We start from the raw sequence: 27,412 nt of genomic DNA on the forward strand, positions 1-27,412 counted from the left end.
ATCTCAGTGCCAGGAGAAACAAAGACTTCCAGATCCTGATCCAGATCCAGATATGACTTCACAGTGGATCACCTAACATCCACAACAGCCAGAGGTAGGAACACGTCTGCTCACTTCCCATTCTTTCCATTCATTCATTCCATCCATAACACACTGATTGTAGGACTGTTTCAGAGCCAAGTCTGAGGTGTTTTTACAGCAAAGCTGAGGAGGCCGTCCAGAGACAGAGACAGAGACAGCAGCCTATTGTAAAGCTGCGGTGTTGCAGGAAGTTTAAAAGCCTATGATTATAAACCTTATCTGTTAAAAGAAGTGAGTGCAGTGCCAAGTCTTACCTCACCTGGACTCACCTTTAGAGTGAGGGTAAGGAGCTCAGAGTAGAGTTGCTGCTCCTTTATGTTGAAAGGAGCCAGTTGTGGTGGTTCGAGCATCTGACCAGGATCCTGCTGGGAACCTTCCAGCACATTCAGCTGGTAGGAGAACCTGGCACAGACCCAGACCATGCAGGAGAGATTATATGTCTCATCTGGCCTGGGAGCGCCACAGGACGCTTCGGGACGCCCTGGAGGTGCTGGAAAACATTGCTGGGGAGAGGGACATCTGGACTATGTCCCTCCCCTCTCCCCCTATGTTCAGCCTGCTGCCACTGCTGCCTGGCTTCAGATCAGTGGTAGAAACCAGATGGGTGGATGTACGTCCAGTGTTGCTAGGAGATGAAATGCACAGTCACACAGTCTCCATTCAAACATTTCCAGTGCTACATTTACTGCACAATAACATTAACCTGTAGAAACTTCTTCTTCTTACAAGTCTCACTTTATTGAATGGATCTGAAAAAAGCTCTAAAGTAATAATATGTTTCGCGATGATTTTCTTGTGTGCTTGGGTTGGCTCTCTGGACAGATGTGTATTGAAACATGTATGTGTGTCATGTGTGAATCTGGTTTTTGCCCTGAGATCAGAGGGAACGTGGATCAACAGTGAACTCAAACATGGCGCAGAGGGCAGGGGGTGGTTCATACAGGGGCCCAGTGCACAAAAGCAGTGTGCAAAGTGTCCGACTGAATACTGCACCGAAAAACATCAGCTATTTAGGAGTTTTTTTAATGATAAAAAAGGAAAAAAAAAAAACAATGATGGAGCGGTAATGAAGCTTCCTTTCTCCTTAACTGAGGTGTATCTGAATCTGAGCTTCTGCAGATTTTTGGCTGCTTGTGTGTGTGTTATTTGTATTCTGGTTGTGTTACGATGTCCTGTGTCAGCTGGGATTTTACATGTCTCGTTAAGGGTACTATTTGCTGAGACCTCCAGGCTGCAGCTACAGATCACTGTGGCATCAGGAGGCTGAGGCATACAGACATACAGGGGGAGAAACACACACCCGAAGAGAAAATTTGGATTGTTCTGTGTTTGACTGCTACTGATTCATTAGTGCTGGCACCAGAATGGCTATTTTTAGATTTGAACGAGAACATTCATCATCTTCTCAAATTTTCAGAGACAATAGTGAGGAGATTAAGAGATTTCAGACCGGACTCCTCCTCGTCCATCTCTCCTCTTTCAACAGTTAAACCAGCAGGAAGCTTCCTCTCTGTGGATGAATAGCTGCTATTGTCAGCATCTGGGTTTTTACCTGATGTGTACTAGCGGCCTCAGGTAACGGTGTCTTTCTGCACCTGAAAAATCAGCTCTGCTGTCCTGGTTTGTTTTATTCTTGTCATCTTTCTTAAGCTGTTTTGCTTGTGTTCATGCAGCTCACAGAGCTCTATATTTCACAGCAAGCCTGTCTTGTCAGGATTGGATCCACAGTGTAAATAGACATAACACATTGAGCCTGGAGCACCCTAAAGTCTTCCCCCCTCCTTGGATTATAAATATTCAGATTAAATATGAATTAGATCTGATGCTGCTGCCTAAATATGAGGTTAGCTGTATGGCAGGCAACCATAATTAAACCAATCATTCTGAGCTCTAACCAGGCACGTTGATGAGCCAATAATCGTGCGGATAATCATCTGAATATTAACCACTTGGTTTGTAAATGGTCACATTTATAATATCATACATTTCACTGGTAGTTCAACTGGGACTGGTGTCCACCCCATACAACAAATCTCACCTTAGCTAAAATATTTGATGATCCACCATCTCAGTAACTGAGTTTATCGCTCATAAGCGAGACATTAGCTACAGTCAATCCAAGCATGACAAAAGAATTTAACAGCTGCTAAAAATAATCCTGCTAAAAGGTACATAGCCTAGCTCGGCAGAGCAGCACTCATTAGATCTTCACTCCTTGACACAAGCAGGATTCACATGCAATTATAATTGCATGTGGCTAAACTACCTTTAAATCATGTATTGAAATATATTAGATTAGAGGTTAATTGATTATTCTTGTACTTCAGACTGTCAACAGAGAGTGCAGTAGCTTATGTCATTCCCTTTTACGTCCAATGAAACGTCTCAGACAATTGTTTGTTTTTTTTTGTGTAAGGTGTAACATTTACCAGGCACAGCAACTTCCCTGTGTCTGTAGTTACTGCTCTCTGCCTCTGTGGGGCAGCACAGGGGGTTGATGGTTGAACAAGCCCTTCAGTGTGACCACGGGACAAGCACTGAACCAAGTTTAACTTATACGGCTCAGGCACTCTTAAGATGATTATGTGTAGGTTCGGAAAGCAGTGACCAGATGTTCTCCATCACATGACTCGTGTGTACTGCTGAACACATGAGATAACGGCAGGTGATCGTCCGTGTTTACAGAGACAGAGAAGGTCAGAGCATCTCGGTCTTATAAGATACAACCCGACAAGGTTTTAGGGAGGCGTTCAAAGGTTTCCAGAGATATTTCCATGTCCAGCTCAGTCCTAAACAACCTAAAACAGAAATAAGACCAGTACTCAAACATTTTCTATAGTTTATTAACATCTGTTAAAGTTTTAAATAAAACTAAGAGTAATATTTACATGATTCGACTGATACAATCTAACATTTAATTTTCAATCAACAACTTTAATTAATAAAAAAAAAAAGAATGAAAAGAACATCATGGTTATACCTGAAGAAGCTACTTTGTGTTGGCACAACGTTCTGTGTGATTGCTGGAAAACACTGTTTATGTCTTCACATGTCCCTGAGGGGCAGCCTGTCTGCACAGGTATTACAAAGCACTGCAGTCCACCAGAAGTGTGTGTCTATATGTGCGTGTGTGTAGTTTCTGGCTCTGTAGTTTTAGCTGTAGTTCCTCAGGTACACGAGTCTGTGAGGCTGGAACTTCTCCCGACACAGAGGGCATTCTGCCTGTGAGAAGTATAACACAAACACAGGTGACAGTGTTACAATTACACACAAAACATGAATTTTAACCACACAGGCAACATTTGACACCATCAGGGGTCTGTGGAGTCAAAATATCCAGCTAAAATATGTTTTTCGGGAGCTTTAATCCAGTGTGTGAATGCTCAATGCACAGTTTTCACTGGTTAGTGAACAGCAAACTTTGCTCTGAAGACAGTGAACTGTGGAACAACTTGACCAATACTTTCTACAGGAAACATTTTCAAAGCCAGTTCTTCATTTAAAATTTCAAACCTGAATTCTTTACATCTCTATATGATCAGCAGCAGTATGAGGTAGAGGTTAGTGTTTTTCCTGCTCAGCTGACTGGCCACAGGTGTAGAGCCCAACAGTTTAATTGAACACACAGGTTTGACTGAGGAAGGATAACACAGATTGGCCCTTGTCGGGTCTGCTACTGAGCAGGAGCACAGTAGTGCAGGTTTGCTGTGATGGTGCGGTTGAAGCGTATGGGATCAAACGTTGACATGGCTAAAGAAGGCAAAACCGTCCCTGTGAAAAAACGGCTTCAGTGTCAAGGAATGCGAGTCTGTGCCAGGAAAACAATCCCTCAAAACCTGCTGTCTTAAAAAGTCTGTGCTGAAAAATGGATTTAGGAAATCATTAATAGATGTACACGGCCAGTTAACAGGCCACACCTCTAAATGACACTAGTACTGCTTTTGATTCCGTGCCATTGTTTGAGTGGTTAGAGATGCTGAGATAAAATATTATTGATTGAGAATATCCTGGTGTAACTCCAGTGAGACGTGACGTGAGCCTGACCTTGGTGTTGCACCACTCTGTGATGCACTCCCAGCAGAAGAGATGTCCACAGGGGGTGGAGGTGGAGTGTCTCCTCTCCTCCAGACAGAGGATGCAGCGGGCAGCTCTGGGGCTCGGGCTCTGTGTGTGCTGAGGACTGCAGACAGACAGTTCAAAGAGTTCAGCATCAAACTCACGACATGTATTTCATGTAGGTCTTTCACTACGATGCTTCAGTTACAAAAAGTCCAGCAGTTCTCGCAGTGGCCTGGCTGTTTCTAGACAGCTACAATCAGCATCAAAGATTTTCTGTAGGGTTCACTTGCTGAGTGGAAAACCAGAAGAAATGACCTGACTACAAGACGCTCAATGAACTGCTGTCAGGTTTGTTCAAGTGCAGAGAAAAATCTCTCAACAACTACTGAACAGATCACACTGAAATCTTCACAATGGTCCCAGGAGGATCAGTTCTAAAGACTGTGGTTAGAGCAGCATTTGAAATACTGACAGAACACTGTTCACTTCAGCTCTAAAATATCTCCTGTAGAAAGGGATCAGTTGTTTCAATCTAAAATTCTGCCCTGACATTAAGACCTGAGGGAGATGGAGTGTAAGCGGGCCTGGTCCTGGTCCTGTACCTGAGGTTCCTATAGAGCTTCCACTCCTGCCTGGCCCTCTGTCTCTGTCTGAAGTTGTTGAACTGAAGACAGACAGTGATGAGCAGCTGAAGGAGGGACACGGCCCCCAGCAGCCTGTAGCTGCTCCTGATGGTCCCGTCACTGGTGTTCAGCCCCATCACACGCAGCTACACACACACACGACATTAATGGTGAAATAACATGGTGATATAAATGCTTCAGGCAGAGGTTTAGCTCAAACTGGTCTACAATTCTATACCACATCAGTAACATTTTATTTAGTTGACTACAACTACACAGGCTACATAACTACACTGCTACATATGGAGATCATAATGTTCTTTAAATTACAGACAGGCAGTTTGAGATCTGCACATAAGAGAGTTTGCAAACACAGATCATTTGGCAAACGCACTTTAATCAGTGCCTCTAGAAATGTAAACACAATATGAAAACTCACCTCATTAAACCACATAATACCCAACTTATTATAAACACCCAGCTAAAATTAAGTCAGTCTAGTCCTGCAGTAAATCCTCCTTGCATGTAGTTTGTGCTGTTATTGAAATGCACTGCATGTTAATGAGGGCTGTTTCTAATCATGTGCCCGCGTTGAAATAAATGTAACTGACAATTTATTAGACAGCTTTAGCTTAGTGTACCTAATAAATTGGCAATTGAGTGTATTTTGACACTGCATGAAAAGTGAAGGGTTCTTGCAATAAACAGTGATGTTATGGGCAGTAAACTGTCTTCAGGACATCAGGAGTTATTTATTACTGTGTGTCCAATACTGGCAGCCTGCCTGCTCAACAAATGGTAAACTAATTAACTACTTTCTAACAGTGGTTAGGAAATGTGTTACAAAATGTTTGGAGCCTGAAAAACCCCAAACAGGATATATTTAGCTGAAACACGGTGGGGAGCAGTGTTATATGGACAAAAAGACAGCTTTCATAACACTGTTTGGACAATCTGCCAAGTCTACTGTATAAAACTGACATGACTGAGTTTGTCATGATCTTCTTCATGTCATGTTTTGACACAATCATATGTATGTTGTGTATGTTTATGAATGTATGCAGGTATGTGAGTAAGGTGACAACCTCATGATGCACTGAAGTGTGTCACTAAAAGTTTTTCCTGTCCTATCAAATCAAAGTGCTTTTCTTTTCATAAGTAATAGTGACTGCATTGTGGAGGAGCTACAAGCACATACATTAACTGAGGTATGAATGCAAACATGGTTATACATGTCACTCTATTGCTGGGCCTACTTATACATTTATCAATTAAAACATAAGATAAAGAGTCTTAATAAAAAGTCACCTACATAACTGATACCAGCCGTCCTCTTGGACAGGTGATAGAAAGAGCCGCTGATGTAGAACAGAGCCACATGGAGTCGGTGTAGGAGGGTCAGACACTGCTGGAGGACAAACGTGGCCGGCACACACGCTCTCCTCTGGGGCTCTGACAGCAGCCCCACTGCTCTCTGCACCCATCTCTTCAGCCAAGACTCCAGGCTCCATGGCCAGGACGCCGCCTGCTGCCGACTGACACCACCGACGTTCTCCTGCCCACGTTCCAGCTCGTTCTCTAGGCACACCAGGACCTTGTCCAGGAAGTAAGGCAAGAAGGCATGGCAGAGGACAAAGAGCCCGCGTCTGGCTCGGGAGGGGATCCGTCGTTTAGTGGGATCCACCTGGACGATGCTGACGTACTCCTCTCCCAGAGTCTGGTAGCCTGGGGAGGGAGGATGATTCAAATCAAGATGTTTTTACAATAATACAAACAGTTAAAACATGAATTAAGTGAAGAAAGATTTCCTGTTGGTTTGGTCGGTAACTACCTGAGACTGTTGTTAAACCATAGTATACAAGATCAGACAGCAGCTCTATCTCTTTCCTCCAGTCCAGCCATCTTTTGGATCCTACAGGAAATTAAAAAAAAATACAAAGGTCAGCAAACTTTAATATTAACAAAAAGGGGTGAATTTCCTACAGACTACAGCTTTAATCTTGAAAAACAAAAACAGTAGAGAGCAACTAGTGATTTGAACAAACTACTCATAGAAAGTAGAGTGAAGTTTGTGTCTCACATACATCCAAAAACAAAATGACATATTCAGAGGGGTTTTGCAACTATCCATGCATGTAGCTCTGAGAGCTAACTAAGTAAGCTAGTTAAAGAAGGTAACTTCTCGCTTTGTTAAATGTGAACAAACTTACCAGCAAGTGTTTGAAAAGCTTCGTTGGCATTGTTTCTCAGGAAGGTACGGTAATATTCGTCCTTTTGGCTGGAACGAATCAACTGGGACTGGTTTGCAGGGGCGAGGGGCATCGTTAGCTAACACCAGAGAGCCAATGTCAGACGCTAGCAAACACGGTGAAGTTTCAGTTCATGGCGAAATATTCAAGTCCACTGGGCAAAGTTTTTCAAACAGAGAAACCTCCGGTTACACCTCTAACGTACCGTCCATGCAGCGGCTTGTCAGACCTCGTCAGTCCAGTCAAACACAAGCCTGAAGCCGACAAACATCCAAGATGCCACAGGGTTGTGAAAAATACACAGCAAGAGAAACAGCACACGGCTATAACAGGCTAAGCTAACTGCTAAGTCGTGTCCGTGGAGCGACCATCTGTCGCTGTGTCATGTACAGTCTGGATATGCACCGATAATTTCCTTATAATATCTCTAACAATTTCATGTAGCTAAATCCACAGGAAACACATGGGAAGCTGCTGCTCTGAAAACAAACGGAAACAGACTGAACCTCAGGGCTCACAGTGCCACTTACTGGCAGGAGGAAGCATTACACGCTCACTTTCTAGTAGAACAAATCTTTTATAAAAACACACACACAAATATATATATAATCAACTTGTATTTTATTTCCCAACACAAAGTGTAGAAATACTAGTTCCTGTATTAATTTATTATATTGTAGCTGCTGAATATAAACACTGAGTTAACAAACACTGGAATCAACACAGCCGCCAGCACTACCCACCATATGTAAGTATGTTTTGATAGTAGATTGCAAACTCCCCTCAGGTTGATTACACCCATAATAACTCTTTGCTAAATTAATAATGACCGATGTAGTGACCCAGAAAATACATCAGTCAGGCTCTAGTCAAAAGGTTAGAAAATGCTTTGTCCCTTTTAAAGAATCATAAACGTGCAGTACAGTATACACAACAATACAGTAACACAACCTGATAAATATCCAAAATTCAGTATCCAATATCCAATTCAATCCAAAATCCAATAATATGAAAGAATTTGAATGACGTTGTGTACCTTTTTAAATGCACCTCTAAAGCTTGCATTTACTGCAGTGTTGCAGTTGCTGCACACAATTTTAACACAGGAGCCATAATGTGACCTCTCTTCTACCTGGGTAAGTAGGTGAAGTACCTTCATTCATTTATTCATTCAAACCTCAGGCGAGCTCTGCTGTGATCTCCCTGAAAAGTTGCAGAACCAGTTTCTTTGTCTCCTCAGTGCTGCTCCCTGAGCCAGCTAGGTGTACTATAACCGCTACGGAGAACATCCCATTATAAGTCCACTCCTATCCTTTCACTGTGACTTTTCTCAGCACTCGTATCAACCCTTGGACGATCTGCCCCACCATCCTGCACACCAGGAAGTTGAACTTTGCTCTCAGAGTGAGGGGAGGAGCTGGGGGTTTCCTTTTCCTCCTCCCTTTAACTTGAGAGCTACTTGTAACTTGTTGCAGATTAAAGGTGGATGGTGCGGGAAGCTCTCGGCTGCTTGGACTAAACCACTAACGAGCACACGGGGAGAGTCTGAGATTTCAAAAGGTAAGACACAAACTCGACTGGCTGCTTGCACTTTGTGTTTGTGTACCTGCAGGTTTCAGGTGTTAAACCTGTTGGCTAAGCTGGTTTCAGGGCATCAGCCTATAGAGGATTTGGAAGGCTGAGAACCATGTTTTACAGGTGCTGTGATTAGGTGTTGGACCTTTTGGTGTGCTGAAAAGTTCAGTCTTCAGTCAGAAAGTCCGCAGGAAGTTGATTTTGATTTGACAAGATCAAATTAAAACTAAAACTCTCAGTTCAGTAAAAGGTTTTCTGTAGCTCTGTTCTATTAATGGATTCTGCATTAAATACATCAGGTGCACTGTATTCACTGTGTGTTTGATCTGAATGACTAAACAGAGCAGATCTGATTCTTAGAGGCCAACAGATGTAGCTCAGGATGTTGCTGACAGATAAAAATCACCTTGCATACTTGTGTGTTATCACAACCGTATGAGATCATAGTCATGGCTTTCAGTGGTACTGTATCATTCCAGTCTGGATTGGTGATCCCTCTCAGGAGGGTAAAACATCAACATGTGAAATAAATCCTCATGTCCCTGTGTGTGTGACGCTGTTTCACATGTGATATGATAACTCGTGTGCTGATGTGAATTTGCATGGAAACATTTTACATATGAAAGTATGTGAAACTGTTGTTTTCACACATGATGTGTGACATTTCACGTGTGAAGTATTTGACTGTTTTAATGTTAAGGTTTCTGATAACCTGATGCTGAGTGCAGGCAGAGGTGACTGTTTGATTTTCCTTCTAACAGATATAAGTGCTGCCTTTGATACAGTTGATCGCATCCTCTCACATTGCTTAGAGACTTGGGAAGGAATCGAGTGCACAGCTCTTACATTGCTGCATTCATACCTCTCCAATAAAACTTCTTCTGTCTCTCTGTGTGTCTCTGCGTCCTGGACGGGTCAGGTCAAGGCTTTGTTCTTGCCTGTAGCTAAACAGTTGCTGCTAAATGCCTCTCAAATTTATTGGCCGGGTATGTGTCCTCTTGATCACTGAGATCTGTGGATGGAGCCCTGCTGGTCACTGCCAGATCACAGTTAGTGACTCAGACACACAAACTCTCTGGCTGCTCTTAAATTTCTTCCTGACACTTTTCCTCCTTTGTGTAACTTGTGATATAACCTGTGAAAATGTATCTATAATATGTAGATTTATCTCAAGTGAAATGCTTTTTCATGTATGATGTTCAATGTGAAACTGGAGTTTTCACATGTGTATAAGTTATAATACAGCACAGCAATGTCTGAAAATGACATATGAGGTGAGGTGAAGTGTAATATCGTGTAACATTTTCAGGTGAAAATCACATGGATTTTTCATATATGACACAACTGTATCACATCATGTGTTGCTCAGCTCTGTCCAGCCCAATATCTGAATCACTTATTGTTGTTTATATTAGGATGATCTGAATTTAACCTGTGTCGGTGAGGCTAGACTGAGTAAACAAGTACAAAATAACAATAGAGGACACAGCAGACTGCTGTAGACTGTGTGTGTGGGTGGCAGGTTGTTTGAAAAGGGACATCCTTAAGAGGACACAAGCACACACACACGCACACACACACACAGAGCAAACTGGAAGGAAGCAGGAGAACTGAAGCGACACCTACTGAGGAGACCGAGAGCAAGTTATTTCCATAATTACCTCACACAACATCTGTTTTAGCAGCAACATCAAACATGTCTGGGATTCACCCTGAACAACAGTAACACACACACACACACACACACGTCATATCCTGTATGTTGGTTGGCTTAGATGCATTTATGGTCTGTGGACCTGCAAAGATACTCAGGGAGCTTCTATGAATACCTGAGGTGCTTTGGGGGTCTTTGATAGAAAGAGGGGCTTCATGAGGTCCTTTACTGGGATTAACAGATACATGAGGTGTTCCTGGGATCAGTGAGAAGATGCCAGGAGGCTCTTCTGAGTTATCAAAAAGTTTTGTTTAAATGCCTACAGTTTTTTTAACTGACAAAGCAGCCACATCAGTTATGACTGTTGTGTGTTAGGAGCAGGGTGAGACTAGCTTGGTGATGTTACACATCACAAAACGTTGTGTGGAGAAGGTCAAGGTGGATGGATGGGGATGGGAAAGCGTGTGACTACTGTTCACTTCCTGTTTCCTATCAACCGTAAATGTTGGTTTTAAAACCCAAACCCATTTCTGTGCATCTCATTTAATTCAAAGACCGCACTGCAGCTGACACAGATGTGAGTGAGCTTCTAACTTTCCCTCTGACTGATCATTTCCCAGGTAAATATATCTGAAATCACAGCACAGCCGTTGTCTTTAACTTGTGTGTGTGGTGATTCTGTCCGACGACGTCGTGGTTAGAAAATCAGGAATTTTAGCAGCAGCAGCAGCTTGGAAATGTCTTAAAGTGTCTGCTGGTTAACATGGATCTTAATGGGCCACGTTTCAGTCTCTGTTTCATACTTGTTCCATTGTCTGACACAGAAACAGAGAAACATGTCAGTGAGAACAGCTTTACTGTGAATCCAGCTGGATGAAATGACTGTATATGCGAGCACAGAGAGGAGGAGAGAAGCAAACAGATAAAGAGCTGAAACCAGCCGAAACTATGCAGAAAGCAAACCTAGCCATATACTAGGTTTGGACCTCGTCTTGTTGTAATAGTTTTGGAGGGCACAGATATATGACTCATCCTGCTGATAGGAGAATCGGATCGTAAAATATGGGCAATTTTTCAATTCAAATTTTTGTTGGATTTGTGGGACATTCAAATCCAAACTTTTCCATTCAGTGTTCACCTCAGTAGGAAGCTCTCCATGTTCAGTGCTGTATCAGGCATATTTTCATGTGTGTTAGTGTGTTAACAGCATCTGAAACTCCTCTCTGATGGGGGAACATTCAGCAAATGCCAATCAAACCCACTTCACGACAGGCCAGGTTTTTGGTTTTGGTTGTGCTTGTTCTTCACGCAGCTTTGTCACGTTTTGTGTGTACAACTGAGTGTAACACCATAAATGACTTTGAGGAGGGACGGTGTAAAAGTGCACGCAGATATCAGCCTTTATGATTCATCCTCCATCCTCTGGCCCTTCCCTCTTTATGACAGCAGGATTTTTCAACTGCTTTTGCAACAAATACAAGGACTTTTGGCTTCAGATCTGGTTTAATGACATGCTGTTGTTAATTTGAGACATGCTGAAACGTTTAAGCTTCCTAACACTGTATATATGGTGGAGTTTGGATGCAGGCACATAAAGTGAATGATCCAGTGTTAAGAAAGCTGTTCAACTGAATTTAACTTAACAAATTTGTGTTTCATCTTGACTCCTGATTTCCTCACCTGCTGCACCCGGGGGTGGGAAAGTCATTCATCACATGATACAGACAGTACATGTACTCACAGTAAATCTTATTTAGCCCTTGGCCTAATGTAGGTAGTCTGTGTGTGTGACGTGAAAGCATGAGTCTGTGTCTGTGTGGGGAACCAGCCTCGTTCTCCACTCAGACTGTCTGAAGTCAAACTACAGGTTTCGTACCATATGACTTTTTATGAGGCCATAAGGTAAAACAAACAGGGACTTCTTTGGCGCTGATAGGACTCTGCACACTCAGAGTTCCTGTATGAACTATATGGCTCATAGCCAAAAATTGGCCTGCAAAGGGAGGAAAACTCTTTCACCCTGGATAAATAATACAAATGTTTCATTTGCATAATGGAATCAAGCCATTTTGTCAATGTAGGGGCACTTCACCAACTTTACACGTCAAGGTCAATGGACTACTCAGAGAGAGTGACATTCAGTCTCGGCAGCCGTTGCATAATGTCTTTTGTGGCTCTGGAGGAGCTTCATGAGGCCTGAGAATGAAATAACTCTGATGATGTCACCAAAACCTGCTTTACAATCCATCTCTCAATGCTCACTGACTCCTGTACTGTCTGTGGCTCATGTCTAATGGGCTCAGCTTTGAGCCCATTGATTCCTACTGAAGATGTTAATCTTTAAAACACGGCACAAATATATAATGTTGTGTCATTAAAAAAAAAAAAAAAACAGGAGGAAATCCCCTCACAGTCCAGCAGCTGCAGACTTGCGTGATGACCATAACACTGTTCATGGTAATGAAGGAACATGTCACCCAGTGCAAGAGTGTGGCTCACTGATGTGTTTTAATAGTTTTCAGACAATAGAGCTCTGTAGCTCAGATGAATCAGATCAGGGCTTGATACACACACAGTACTTGTTTGTAGGATACACTCATTTTTGGTTTGTTGACAATAAGAAAAATGTTTCCCCAGCATCAGGGTTAAAGAAAGAAACTTTTGCACACTGTTGAAATTGAAATATGTTTCAAAGAGGATTTACTGCAAACTATTTCAGCTCTGCCTCTTCTGACTGTGCGTGAGACCTTATTCTGTTCAGTTATTAACTTATTCAAAGTGTGACATTTCCTTTACATCTTTCTCAGTGGATTAAATCACTGCTAACTGCCTTGTTTCATTCCAATGAATATTAAACAGTGGTCAATTTACATTTGAGTAAAAAAACAAAAGCAAAACATATATATGATGAATTCAACATGTCACTGTCAAAACAGAAGAAGGTAATGTGTGTTTAAAGCCCTGCAGGTGTTTTTGGTATTTTGGGCTGTGTGATGTACAAATGGTCACTGGACTCATTTAACTAATAAGATGATGAAGGTGTAACAGGTCAGACACAAGAGTGAGAGAGAGATGTCAAACAGTCAAGTCAAACAGTGTGTACACACTCTCACAGACCTGAGAGGAGCTCTACCCAACCAAAGTGACATTGCCTGTTTACATCTTGTACTTTATGTACATGAATAAAGTTAAACAATTATGTAGCATACAATCACTTATTTTTAATGAATTGTTTTGAATATTTTATGGTGTAACATCCTCTAACAGGATGCCAAAATTAAAGTTAAACATTTGGGGAAATATATTTTCCAATTAGCTTTCTTTCCAAATATAAGGTGAGAATTTCAGAACATGTTTTTCTGTGAGTCCAATTAAAATGACGTTTTTGTGTGTGTGTGTGTGTGTGTGTGTGTGCCGCAGCGTATCTGTTCTGTGAATCACTTGTGTTGTTTTCTCCTTTGAGAAATTTATTGGTTTTGGTTTCATGATGGCACACTGTGGTTTAGCATTCATTTGACAGAATACTGTGTCTGTATCCTTCAGCGTAATTGGAGAGCTTATTTTGATACAGCCAATCAAATCTTGCAGATAGTCACAGGTGTATCACAGTGAATCAGAGCCACAGTGAAACATCGTCAGCTGCTCTGAATCGTTAACATACCCAGATGACTTGTTATTCTGCCAACTCACTGACAAACTCTGCAAGTGGCAGAGTGTGTGTGTTGTGTTTGCTGTGTAGTTTGCTCGTGCTGTGCAGTGACGCCACCCAGCAGTCATTACATTGGAAAATAAATCACAACTTAAATACTGAGCTGCTGAAATAGCAATTAACGTGTCTGAAGTGTGTAATTACAGCTGCAGCACGTCTAGATGAAAGTGACAGCAGGTTCAAACATGACAAAATTACATTTACATTCTGAGACGCTGAGACCATGTTCTTTGCTTGATTGTGTCATGGAGGGAATATCATCAACCTATTGCAAAAAACTAAACAAACTCCATAATCACGGTGTCTTTTTAAGTTTGGAACACACTTCCTGACCTTTTCAGAGGTGCAGCTTATTCATTTTTTTTCCTGCAAAATAATTTCCTCTTCTCATTTCATCTTGAGCATCCGTTGGTGAGTAACTATGACCTTTTCAAGTACTGTTCCCACAGGCTGACTGCTCTGGACCATCGGGCTGGCCATATAGAAAGGAAAACCATATCTGACTTGGAAATGAGCTGTGAGATAACTTTCCTTTTGACTGTCAAATGACTGTTGGTGGAGTAAAACCTCAGGTCTCTGTAAAATAAAAGCACAATAACTTTGCAGTATTATGATGTTAGTTTTGACACATAACTTTAGTTTTTGTAACATCTGAGTCATTTGATTGTTGTTAGCTTTAGTTAGTGGAAAAGCCTGTTATTCAGACTGTAACACAATAGACTCACTATCTGTTTACTTGGCATTATTGCAGGTATGTGCTTGCCTGTGAAAAAAGTATTCTAGGGCTGGATTCACTGACCTGTACCTCTAAAATCCCCACAAACCCCAAAGAAACCAAAATGGCGTTAAAGTACTAATGTTATGTTAGCTTGACCTGTTACGTTAGCTTATCTTTTAACAAAATGTTGACATGCAGACCTCCATGTTTTCATGGTGTGTGCCGGCTCTTTTGTTGCTGCTTTTTGCTTTTCATGATGATGATATTTTTAAATGTCTGTATAACTTCACTGTCTGACAAAGATTTAATAGACATGGCTAATTTCTGTGTTTCTGCTTGAAACTAGCTCCTGTAAGGACAGTTCTCTCTATTAATCAGATGGTCAGGTGATTCTTATTAATGTCTGTAGCCTATGTTGTTTACACCAACCATGCTCTTACTTTAGGGCATAGATTTTCTTCATGCATGATGTCAGGGAGTTTAACAGAAACTGATTACAGAAGCAATTGTACTTGGTAAACAAGTAGATATATATATAGGCTATTTTTGAAACAGTATTTTGACTGAAGTGATCTGAGGATTGAGGAGTGATCTGAGGATTGTGAGTGAGTGTGCTCTGCTTTTTTCTGATAAAGAATTTTAGAAGTGGTTTTGTTCTAACTGAGACGTAGCTGTTTGATTGCTTCATTAGAAAGACTTAAGCACAGAGTATTATAACTTTGCCTGAACATACAGCAGGTCTTGTTTAGACATGACTCTTAATTCTCCCCTTTTAAAGTTGCAGTGGGCTGATTTTGTAACTGTGTTAATGTGGCTGTTACAACTGAGCAATTTAGGCCTGACTCCATAACTCAGTGTATAACTATGCAAAACTTCTTCTTGGTCACTGAGTGACCATATTCCTGTGTTTATCTTTGTTAACTGGAGGAAACTTAGACCCGGACGAGCTTTGCAAGCATCAACAACTGTATTTTTCAGTGTGGATGACAAGGGCCTTCCACAAAAGACAAAAGGTCTACAGTGACATGACTGGCTGTATGTGGATGTACGTAGGTGCAGTGATGCTTTGAGCTAAATTCTGATGCTCAGCAGGTGAGCATCAGACCCTCATCTAGGGTCCCCTTATATGAGCCCAGTTCTGCTCAAGGTTTCTTCCTGTTAAAAGGGAGTTTTTCCTTGCCACTCTTGCCTAAAGTACTTGCTCTGGGGTCAGGGTTACCGTCTCAAGGGTTAGGGTCTCATATAGCACTTTCAACAATCAAAATTCTCTCAAGCGCCTTGAGACAATTTTGATTGTTGAAAGTGCTATATAAATAAAACTGAATTGATGTTTACAACAGTATGTTCACCATCTTAGCATGTTGGTATGCTATCACCAATTAAACACCAAGCACAGCTGAAGCTGATGGGAATGTGATTCGTTTTGCAGGCATCAGGTCATGAACCAAAGTACTGGACAAATCCATGCTTTGATTTGATGATGGTGAAAGATCATCAGCATGATCGCAGTTCCTTCTGAAGGGAACATGAATGTCATAGCAGGCTATCCATTAGTTATGGAGAACCAAAAATTTCATCCTGCTGGTGGTGCAAGATGAAAATTCAGAGAATCACCAAAATTGGTTGGATTCATCCTCTGGGGACCAAGAATGTTCCCTAAAAAACACATTATGACATTCCATTGTAATGATGTTATAATATAATATAATATAATGTTGTTGGGATATTTGACTCCGGACCAAAGTGGTGAACTGACTGAATGTTGCCATCTGTATAGCCACACAGTGGCAAAAATTACAGTCCTGCTAAGCCTTTCAGAGATGTGGAGGAAATGGTGAAGTTGGTGTGTGTGCTCAGATTGAAGGTCTCCACTTTCTTTCTTTGTCACACTTTTCCATTCTCTCTCGTCTCAGTAACAAAGTAAAAAAACGTACAAACCTTTGTTTGGCTTTGTGACAGCGGTGTTCATTTGAAACTTTATTTATTTTCACATTTCCTCATCCTGGTTCATCTTAGCCAGATCAGCTTTAAAAGAAGTACAATAGCTCACACACTTTTATGAGTACATGCGTGACTTTTTGACTTTCGTGCGATGAACACCACATATACCCCTCTCTGTGACATGCTGCTGGCCAACTGCATCACCCAGGCTTGGCAGCTATGAACATGAGTGTGGTTTGATGGGAAAAGCCAGTTCTCTAACCTATTGTGGAGGCTTGTTTTTCAGCTGGGTGTTGGTTTTCAGCCTCTTTCAGCTCAGTCATAGGGGATTTAACAGCTCTGAAACCCAGCACCTTACCTGGGATGAAGACCTGAGAGTCTGAAAACAGTCCAGCCTCCCGGGAAAGTATATTGCTGCTGATGCTGGTGCTGTGTGTTCGGTGTACATGCTTTTATTCAACAGAATGAAATATTGACTGAAATAAAAGCTTCCTTTGAGTGTAACAAGTAAAACTGAAACTATTGCATCCAAAACGAAGCACAATGAAACATAATTTCACAGAAATCTGTACAGTAGATTGTGACAGCTCTTGTTCACAAATGGAAACTTAGGCATGATGAGGGTACTTAGGGGTAGGGGATTTTAGGGGTTCATCCATTGGGGAGCATAAATATGCTCACTAACTATATAGTATTTATCAGCCAAGATTGTGCTACCATTTCTGCCATGGTAGCTATCAATGCAATACTGTATCTCTCTCTAAATTTTTTTTTTTTTTTTTTATGATTTCCACCAATGTGACAAAGAACCTTAATTTTGTCAAGCACCTAATTAGCCAACAACAGACGTTCATATCTATGTTTAAACTTCAGAAAATGTACCATTCTATGGTATATTATGTCATTTTATTAAATCTTTATTCAGACAGGCAAGCATTAACTACTACAATGACCAGTGAGTTACAGTATTTAGTTATAATTCATTATACTGGAAATTTCTTGGATTTTCCCGGAGGAAAATTTAAATTGACCCCAGTCATGAACCATATCTTAGCATTTCACTGGGTAACAGCGAATGTACGGGAATTAAGCTTACTTTCTTCCTTTCCACAGCTTATACTTCATTGTCATGCACTTCACCTCGGTTGCCTCATGAAGCCTCTTGAAATGATGAATGGATCCTATTATGCGTGCATGTGTTGTGTGGAGGGAACAGTCAGGTGGGGAATGTGGAAAAAAGAGCCATTGTGTTAGTTTTCCTTTGACTGTTGACCTGTAACATCTGGCTACTGGCTACAGAGATGCTACAAAGGACTCATGCTAAATGCCATAAGCAAATTCATCAATTTACTAGCCGCTAGCTCATACACACATAGTCATCAGTAGCTCTGATGACAAATTGTAAATCAGAGTGGTAATAGCACTAAATAACCAATGTGCGTGTGTGTTTGTACATGTCTCCCTCTCTGTGTCTCTCACTCACAGGCAGCTTAAGATCCAGTTCTACAGAGGGACAGTGTATGTAACAAGGTAGTCGCAACAACAGCCGGCAGTCCAAACCACAAGCTGAAACAAACTCTGCAGAGAGCTGGAACAGGCTGAATCACCCTCTGACAACACTGTTAATACATTATTCAAGCTCTCACTGTGGCCGTGTAGGTTTTAGTCATGAGAGTTGTCTTGTGCTCTGACACTTTAACGGCAGCCGCAGAGATTGGACTGATGCCACGTGTTTTATTCCCCGAGGTGTGCAGTACATGCACGGTTGTATTTCATTCACAGGCCTAAATTGTGAAAGCTCTCTCTCTCTTTCTCTCTCTCTCGGTTTAGTCAGGGTTGGTGTTGTGAAACGGAGGTAAAGAGCATGACCGTGCTTGAGCTTGTACCGGACTCGCTGTACTTAGCAACAAAAAGGGTGTTAACCTACAGTTTAATGTTACTGCTTTCAGGAACTCTTTTGTTCCATTTCACAGTCTTGCTCTTCATAATAGCCTTGCTCAACATGTGCTTCTGCTGTAGGTATCTGTACACACCACATGTTGTAGTACAGATTCGTTAGACCACCGTAGAATAAGTGAAGAGGCAGGCTGAGAATTGAAGCTGGCATCTGGAGTTTGAATTCAATTAATAAATTCAACAGAATGTTTAGGTGTGGCTGGATACTTAAAATATCAATACATTCAATACTAAATCTGGTTTTGATATGAGCATCAGTTGGATTTTCTTCACATTTATCAAAGAGAAACTGTCTCTGCAACATTTCATCGTCATCCTTTGACAAGAATAGCTGCCATGTTTCCCTTAGCTCTACAGAACATTTAGGTTTTAAGGCCCATAGTTTTTCTGTTGGGTCATTCACTCCACCATCATCAGCACCATTTTAAGATACAGGAGGCTGCTGTTTGAAGTGAAAAAGCTCTGATAGACGCTCTGTCCACTACCTGCTCAGCAGACAGACGCAGTCAGAGACCAGCTGGTGACTATAGTGGAGTATTTAGCAGTTGAAGAGACATATATTTTTATCAGGAGCTGTTGGAGACCTAAAACAGAGCTAAAAGACAGGGAATACTGGATTTACATTCATGAGTTGAACACTGTTTGCTAACTCCATAGCAATATCAGTTTATGAGGTGATGCGTTTACAGCTTGATTCTTTGCTCCAAAGTGGTCTCTCCCTGTCTGCATTCAGTTCAATTAATACCAACGCCCCTGATGAATTCAAGGATGCACCACCGGACATATCAGAGTTCTCAGCTTTGTTCAACCTTGGCCTGCTGAGAATAATTTGAGGGTGATACTTTGTGTTTGAAACATGGATTAGAAACAGAGAAGTCATTATTCTGATAGTGTCACCTTCTGTTGTACAGTATACTGCTGATGTAGATCTATAACAAATTCCTCACAAATGATCAGATTATATATAAAAAAAAAACACACAAAAAAAAAAAAACACACAAGGCTCAGTAGTGTCCTAAAACAGCTGGCTGAATCTGAAGGAAATAATTCAAACTGAAAAAAAAAAAAAAGACAGGCTTTGTGGTATCACCCACGCCTAATTTCATAACTTTCATTCCTGCAGTCCTGTGTGTCCTATTTAAAATAGTATAAAAACAGAAAAGACTTTGGTGGGAACACATGAAAAAAGAAAAAAAATGAAAAATTAAGTACAATATTTTTAATGGGGGCCTTTCAGTGTTACAGACATGTTGTACTTATTTATTTATTTAGTGATATGTGGGCTGATTCCCACTCAAACCCATACACACAGTAGCGTTTACTGAAGGAGGCTACTGAATAATATGCAAAAATGCAATAATAATATATTGAGTCTTTTAGTCCTGAGTCTATATTATTTCACATGGTTGTGTCACCAGGCTGTGTGGTTTGGATTTAGGTTCTTGTTCTTGCAGCAACAACAAGCTTGAGTTTCTTGGAAAAGAAAATGATTTATTGTACGTCAGTAACTGTAACTGATTATAATTACTTTAAAGAACATTGTGGGATAAACAAGTAGTGCTGACACTGTCATGAGAACAGCAGCAATACTGGTAACAGCTCCTGGTCAATCATATGATCAGAAGAACTGGCAGCCTCCTATTGGATGGTAAACTAAGCGTGATCCTACTGGCTGCCATAGATTTTGGATGCTGTGATGAAATCTATGACAACAAGCTGATAATGCGACAACTTCATCACAGTCCTGGACAAACAGAGCAGTGTGGTTTGTACAGGAAAAGTCACCACGTACATGTCAGGACAAGTCAAAGTTAGGTGGACAGATGCTGAGATGCTTATCTCACATTCCCACTCTAAGGCTTCATGGACACAATCTTGAGCCTGTTATCTTTTTTGTGTTTTGATTGTCGAAGCACCTCCTGCATCCAGAGTATGAGTCACTTCCTGCAACATGTTCATTCATTTCTCCACTCGCTCTCTTTGGTTAGTTTACCTGCTGGATCACACATTCATGTCCACTCTGGTACGCTACTCACCTGAGCAGGGCGCTTTGCATCTACAGTGCAATACTGTCCTTTGTTTTAAAAGACACTATGTAGCATTTGTAAAAGGGGAAAACCTAAATCCTTCTCTTACAAGTGAGAGCTGAATTCAGAGCCAGTCATTTCAAAACACTCTGAGCGGTTTATACTGCTGCAGTCCACTAAATGCTGGCAAACTGTAGATAGATGTTGCTGTTTAACCAACATTACTGAACCTGTTTGCTTACTTTGTGACATTAATCTCACCTTAAACCTGCTTTACTTTTTTTTTTTTCTTATTTTGGCCTCTATGAAATTGACATGGAAATCATGTTAGCAAACACGTTGTGTTTGTGTCCACCTGATCAATGTAAGTCCAGTATTCACTTGGCTTTTGCTCCTGGTTTGGTCTCCACCAACTCCTGAGGAAAATATCTGGCTTTTTAATTACTAACTGCTCCTCTGTGTTCACCAGCTGCTTGTTGGTGTTGTGCAGGTAATGTACAGAGGGTTTTCAGGACTGAAAACAGCTGCTGCTGCTGCTGCTGCTGGAAACCAGGTTGATGAGAGCCTGAACCAAACCAAAAGGCTAAAAAGCTCTGTAGAGCTGAGATGAGCTGCAGAGTTGGTGATAATTCTCTGTGAGTTCATCAAGTGACCCATTGTTAATGTAGAAGTATTTAATAGTGCAGCTCCATTGAGGCAGTCAGATTGTCCCAAATAAAAGCTGACTTGAACTCCCGGTGGTAGTTCTTATGGTTGACCAGGATCATGACAAAGTTGTACCCTGAGCTGGTCTTAATCATCAATTCGGAGCAAGTTTTTACGTCACTCTATTCATAGGAGTTTGCTAAATACCATAAATGAAACATGTGAGAACCTCCCTCCTGTTTTCAGATGGGTTGTTGACAGTGCTGACAGGGTTGTGTAACAAAACCTTTTTAAAACAGAATCAGGGTTACTCTGAATATCCGGTCGCCCCCACAGCACTGACTGATTGCAGTTCTGTGTCATCTCTGAGTCACTCTCACAACACTGAACACAAAGGGTTTATTAAATATTTCATGTTAAGATAAACACTCAATATTTCCATCAGCGTGTTGGTGTTGGAATTATAACTTCACATTCCAGCTATAGCTGTACACACAAACACTTTAAACACACACCTCTTCTGCTGTGTTCAGGTGCAGTGTGTGTATACGTATGTTTGATGGTAACAGGAACGTGCCCGGACCTGCAGCTCAGGCAATCTGACCGCCAACCTTTCAAAAACAGTTCTCAACACGTCCTCCAGCCGGCCCACCACGTCTAGCTAACCGTGACCGACTCCCCCACCACACATTACACATACACACATTGTTCAGTCCTTAGCAGGGCGGTGGATCACATACACAACATTAAAGCTTCGACTTTAAAAGCTGATTTAAAGGAGTCTTCAAAGCTGAGCTGAACTGTGCTGAGGTTTATCCAGTCTTTACGTGGGCGGGCTTCTGGAGTTCTGTGAGGCGGAAGGCGGCAAGGTAGGTAAAGAAAGGAAGTTTAGGTAGGAGAGGTGAAGCAGGTCTGAGGTGTGGTCTAACATGCCGGCAGCTGTCATGCTGCTTTGTATTCGCAGAACCAGAGTAGATGCATATGTTGAAATCCATGAAAGGCTTTACATGATGTTTTCAGTCTTTAATTTCGATTCAGCTCCATAGTTTTATGCTTCTCTCCACACTCTGTCTCCTTCTCTGTCTGCGCTTTCATGTCAGTTTGCTGCTGCCTCTAGGTTTCATTTGTACACATCTATCTGAATCTTTGAACATCTTATGTGTGACTTGTGCTGTGACATCCAAATATAGCAGCACTAACGGAATGTGAGGTCAAATGAAATCTGGGAGCGCCCAAAGGGGACTGGGATTGACCCACAGTGACCCCTGACCGTCTCCAGTCAGCAGAGCTGGTCCTACATATTCATGCACACTGAGAGAGACGCAACAAACCAGAATGCAGTTTGTAAAGTAATATATGGGTCTGTTATTGGCTTTTTGTAAACAGAGCCTCATAAATGTCCTCAAGTCATATCAGTGTCAGTTGAGTCTGAAAACTCGAGTCTGAAAAAAAAAAATCTGGAGTTGTGGACATGAGCTCATCAGACCTCTGAAGTCCACTCCTCATATCTGATTGAGACCAGAGGCTCCAGGCTACATTAGCTGCTACTTGCATAACACACCAATACACCAAGTGGTGAGCTTACAGAAATACACTGGAAACAGAAGTGCTTTTGTGAACCTCTGTGTACAGACACTAAGCAGAAACCTGTGTAACACCCAGCACTCAAAGTTCCCTGCTGTGTGCGATGATGAAGCTACAAATACAAAATTGAACCATCTTTACACTTGAATGTGATTGGACAGTGACAATCCAATCACAAAGCAGAGTCCAGTCAGGGTGTAGATTGTTCTGTCGCCTGAAAAGTATAGTAGATTTTCAATTTGGCGCAGGCAGTGGTTTTATTAGAGTTATTTTTGCTGACCACAGCTGCCTGCTACTGCATGGTCATGTCTCCATGTTTTTTAGTCTGCAGGCTGTGTCCCTGGTGGTTACAGCATTTAACACTTACTTAGATGAACCTGTCCTTAGCTGTAAAACATGAGCTTGCACCTACTGGGTTCACCCCAACAGTAGCAAAGACTATATTTAAAATCTGTTTCTTAATCATCCATCTGGGTGGCTGGAATTGGATTTTTCATGCCACACCCTGCACACACCTGTAGTGCTTCTGTTATCATTTTTTTTTTCTTAACCTTATCCTTCATAGTTGATGATGATTTCTACACTACAAAAAAAAATCAACAACTTCTTCGTAATGTTACATCTGGTTTAGGTTTAACAGGAGCCATCACAGCTGAGGGAATTCGGTGTTGAGATGCTTTAAGCTGCAGTTTCTGTAACAGCCATTAAATTCTGGATCCATGCAGTACTGACTGTACTGTCAGTCCATTCATAAAATCCCAACTTCTGTTTCATGCTAATTATAATGTGAACCACAATATTTCTTCACCACATACTAAAGTACATGTCAAACCACTGAGCTCTAAAAATACCAAAGCACAAACACACCAAAACGTTTGTGCTCGTGGACCGACCGTGCCTGTGGCCTGTTACAGCTACAGCTTTTTGTTTTCCCCCCTTTCATACTTATTTATATTTTTAATAGTAACTTATTCAAGCTGCGTCCTCAGTAAACTTGTTGTTAAAGAGAGCTCTGGTCTGTCTTTTCATTGTGGAATTACTTTTTTGTTCAGCCTCCTTTTTGAATGCTGTCATGTAACTATGCTACCGATGGACACCCCTTTAGAAAACAGGACACACCAGCAGCTCTAGTGATGAATCGGAGAGACTTCTGTGATTGTAGTGATATGTGTTTCATAGAGACATGACTACAGGAAGATACTCTGGACCCCATTGTCACCATAGATGGCTGTCAGATGGTTTCAGGCGGGCAGGAATAAATCTGAGAGAGGACAGGGACGAGTCGGTGGGTTTGGCACTTTTAATAACAACAGATGTCGTCACCCTTGTCACAGTACCATAAAGGAAAGCTTCTGCAGCTCAGACATTGAGCTGTCAGTTGTGGGGCTACGTCCATACAACATATTCAGGGAGTTCTCGCACGCCATCTTGGTTGTTGTTTACATCCACCCCTCAATTAACCTGGCAACCATGTGAGATGTCACTGCCAAACTCCAGACTCTGCACCCCGGAGCTTACTTCATGATCTCCAGGGACTTCAATCAATCTACACTGGACACCTTACTTTTAGCACATTTGCATCTGTACATTTCTCTGTTCATGTACTGTGTATTTGTTATTATTAGTATTTTATATTGGATTTTATTTTTATGCTTACTTCCTCTTTCTTAACTGTGTGTTGTGTAATTTTAACAAAACAGTTTCCCGGATCAATCAAGTTTTTCTGATTCTGAAAATGAAATGGATTGTTTTTGCTTATACATCTAAGAGATCTTGTGAATTGGACTGAAGTAATTAATATCTGTGTCTGTTCTCCTCCTCTGCAGGTGACTGTAGCAGCTTGGCCTGCCTGTGATGATGGTTTGGATCGGAAGGACCACAGATTTTTTTGGTAATGGCCTCTGACAGATGTCGTTCATCATAATCTGCTCTTCACAGAGGAAAGACTTGCTGTCCCTTTGGCTTCTGCAGCTTCTCAACACGAATAAAACGGGGAATCTGTGGATCTTGTTCAGCATCTTTTCTGGAATGTGCGAGGGAATTTTAATCAAAGACTTTTGTCTGTGACTTAAATGACTTCTGAATGTTGGATTGTGGTTTTTAAATCTGCTGCATTCTGAATAATTGATCCCATGATGCCTGCACCTTACCACTACCACTGAACTTCTCAAGCTCGGTTCACTTCCACCAGTGATTTTACAGAATATCGTTGAAAGTGAGATAAAATGTTTCTTGAGCTCCACCTCTGGCTACTTTTTATTATTGGACTGTATCACAGTTTCTGAAGGCACTGACAGACTGACTCTTTGAGGTGTGAGGTCAGCAACTACATCTTGGAAAATCTGATAACAGTGTGAACCCCTGGCACTTTACACTTGTCCACCGTACATCAGCCGTCATGGAGGCTGTGGCAGCTAGAATGGCCATGGTAACCGACTCCCCCAACCCATCGCTGAGGTCGAGGACTACCGTGACAACAGACGGCGACTCTTTTGTGAGCACCGCCAGCCTTCCCTGCAGCCACTTCCTGTCTGCCAACATCATCAGTGTTGGTAAGTGTTTGCCTCTGTGACCTGAGAGTTACCTGTGCATGGTGATAAGTGCTTGATTCATTAATGAAGAGTGACAGTGTGTCAGGAATCTGCCTGTAAGCATCAACGTGTTAGATCTCATGTTGTGAAGAGTGGTCTGTGGTCTCTGGTGTCTTGTGGTGAACAGAATTGTTTCACTTCGCTCATATTGCTGCTTGGCTGAAAACAATAAGCAGATTTGCCTTCCTTTATTTCAATTATGAAGAATAGTGTAAGACTTCATGATCTAAGTGATTAACATGAAACAGATGCTGGTGAAGACCTCTGGTCTTCTCTGGAGTCTGGTGCAGATGTTATTCAGGGATGATACAGAGGTCACACACTGGAGGCTGAAAGGTATAGGAGGAGCTGATTGTGTGTAAGACAGGTGGAGAGTGATTGACTCTTGAGTGGAGAACTGTTTGATATAAAAACCTGTATGTTAAAGTAAACACACCTCATTAAAGACCGAGTTTCAGCTGCATAGTTGTTTTTGATCTAAAAGGAATCTGATGCTGAAAAGGTGCAGATGCATCCAACACATTCAGCACATGATCTTTGCTTCTAGTGTAGTGTACTCCCTTGACCCGTTAGCATACCCTTTTGAGATAACACACACATAATACACACTTTTGTAATTGCAGCTCCTCAGTTTTCCTGTCTGCAGTGTATAAATAAATCATGCCAGTTAAGCTTTACATCTCAAGCTTTTACATCTGACACATCTGTATCTTTGGCTGCTGACGGTTCCTGTTCACACTGTTGCCCCAACAAATGTTGTCTGTCAGAACCTGGATGGATCTGGATGATTAGGTGACAATATCTGATGGATTTTAAGAACATATTTACAGATATTTTATGGACACTGGAGACGAGGTGTTGTGTTTGTGGTAAATTGTGTATATCTGGAGACAGGTCAGAGAAGCACTGTGAGGACAAATGGTTCCTCAGAAATTTAGATGTTTTTCACGTTTGTTCAGAGTGTCTTATTTGGGCATATTTGAATAATAACGTATCCTGTGTGTGTCTTATGTGTGATTAGCCATACTAACCGCACAAAAGAGTTTCTATGAGGATGTGAGTGGGGCCAGTACAAAGTACAAAGACACTAGAATTATTCTGTTTCAATTATTCTTTTTTTGGCGGGGGGCAAAGCTTTAATTCATCCTCTTTTGTAACTTGAAAAATGGCATTCTGCTGTGAATACCAGCACTATGAGCACTACCACTTCTACTGTTATACTGCGTTTACTTCCTTTTGAGTAGATGGAAATATAAACCCAAAGAATAAGCCGTGATTGTCCTTTGAATATGTCCAGGAACTTTGAGTTTTGTCACATCATGAACTCTAGTTCTAACAAAGCTGTTCTCAGTTCACTGAGCATCTTATTCCAGTGCAGCAGAGGCAATCATTCCTCATTCCTAAGGGTGTTCTCCCACTCTGAATACAGCTGATTGTAGACTGTGGTCTATGTGGAACTGAAGTGTGTTCTCTGCTTGTTTTTCCCTGTCCTCTCTGGTCATGTGGTGAAGAAGCTCACAGACAGGGTTTGGTTCTCTGGTTTGATGTTCTCTGTCTTATGTGAAGAAGAGTCAGTCACAGCTGATCAGTTTAATTATATAAAGCAAGACTGTGGTTCAAGCATCAAACACTTTGCCAAGGAGTGATTATCAGTCAGAGTGTGGAGCTGTCATGTGTCCTCTGTCTGCATATGGCTTTTTGACATTAAAATATTCCCTGGTCACAGAAACCATCCTGAATATCCTGGATGCACATGACTACATGTTTAATTTACACGTTTCTCATCTGTTTTCTGATGAAGTCTTGTCAGTTATAGCACATTCTGAAAAACACTTGGTTTTCAGATTTTATTTCTTCTATCAGACGACGTTGTGCTACGTGTGTTAGCGGGAACAACAACTGTTCTGTGGTCAGAATAATCAGAGCATGGTGGAGACACACTCGAAAATGGTAAAAACACTGTGGCATGTGTTCATCAAAACTTTATGTAGAAAACAGCA

The 27,412-nt window shown here is 41.5% G+C and overlaps 3 protein-coding genes across 6 annotated transcripts in view; 2 read left to right on the forward strand and 1 right to left on the reverse strand.

Moving 5' to 3' along the window:
• Positions 1–27,412, forward strand: part of LOC121199043 (tumor necrosis factor receptor superfamily member 14-like) — a 751,306-nt gene that overhangs the window by 22,964 nt on the left and 700,930 nt on the right. The window lies entirely within an intron of this gene.
• pex10 (peroxisomal biogenesis factor 10) lies at positions 2,628–7,478 on the reverse strand. Of its 2 annotated transcripts, none has more exons than XR_005896348.1 (7): positions 6,974–7,478; positions 6,595–6,675; positions 6,076–6,488; positions 4,743–4,909; positions 4,126–4,261; positions 3,062–3,303; positions 2,628–2,879 (listed from the first exon to the last, which is right to left on the reverse strand). XR_005896348.1 is itself a non-coding variant. In XM_041062864.1 (7 exons), the coding sequence occupies exons 2-7, from the start codon at positions 7,083–7,085 to the stop codon at positions 3,235–3,237; spliced, it is 978 nt and encodes a 325-aa protein (XP_040918798.1). In that variant the 5' UTR covers positions 7,086–7,091; positions 7,218–7,478; the 3' UTR covers positions 2,921–3,234. The 2 variants fall into 2 exon arrangements, 1 of the variants encoding a protein (XP_040918798.1); XM_041062864.1 differs by lacking the exon at positions 2,628–2,879 and having other exon boundaries at positions 2,921–3,303; positions 6,974–7,091; positions 7,218–7,478.
• plch2a (phospholipase C, eta 2a) overlaps positions 8,502–27,412 on the forward strand; it is a 165,631-nt gene continuing 146,720 nt past the window's right edge. For 2 of the 3 annotated variants that reach the window (XM_041062132.1, XM_041062151.1), the window contains exons 1-2: positions 8,502–8,572; positions 24,648–25,373. In XM_041062132.1, coding sequence (XP_040918066.1) covers positions 25,220–25,373 — 154 coding nt within the window. In that variant the 5' untranslated portion in view covers positions 8,502–8,572; positions 24,648–25,219. Of the gene's footprint in view, positions 8,573–21,983; positions 22,107–24,647; positions 25,374–27,412 lie in introns of those variants that run through there. The other variant, XM_041062141.1, reaches the window with a different exon arrangement.

Source organism: Toxotes jaculatrix, chromosome 2, assembly GCF_017976425.1.
Source record: "Toxotes jaculatrix isolate fToxJac2 chromosome 2, fToxJac2.pri, whole genome shotgun sequence".
NCBI classification, from domain to species: domain Eukaryota; kingdom Metazoa; phylum Chordata; class Actinopteri; family Toxotidae; genus Toxotes; species Toxotes jaculatrix.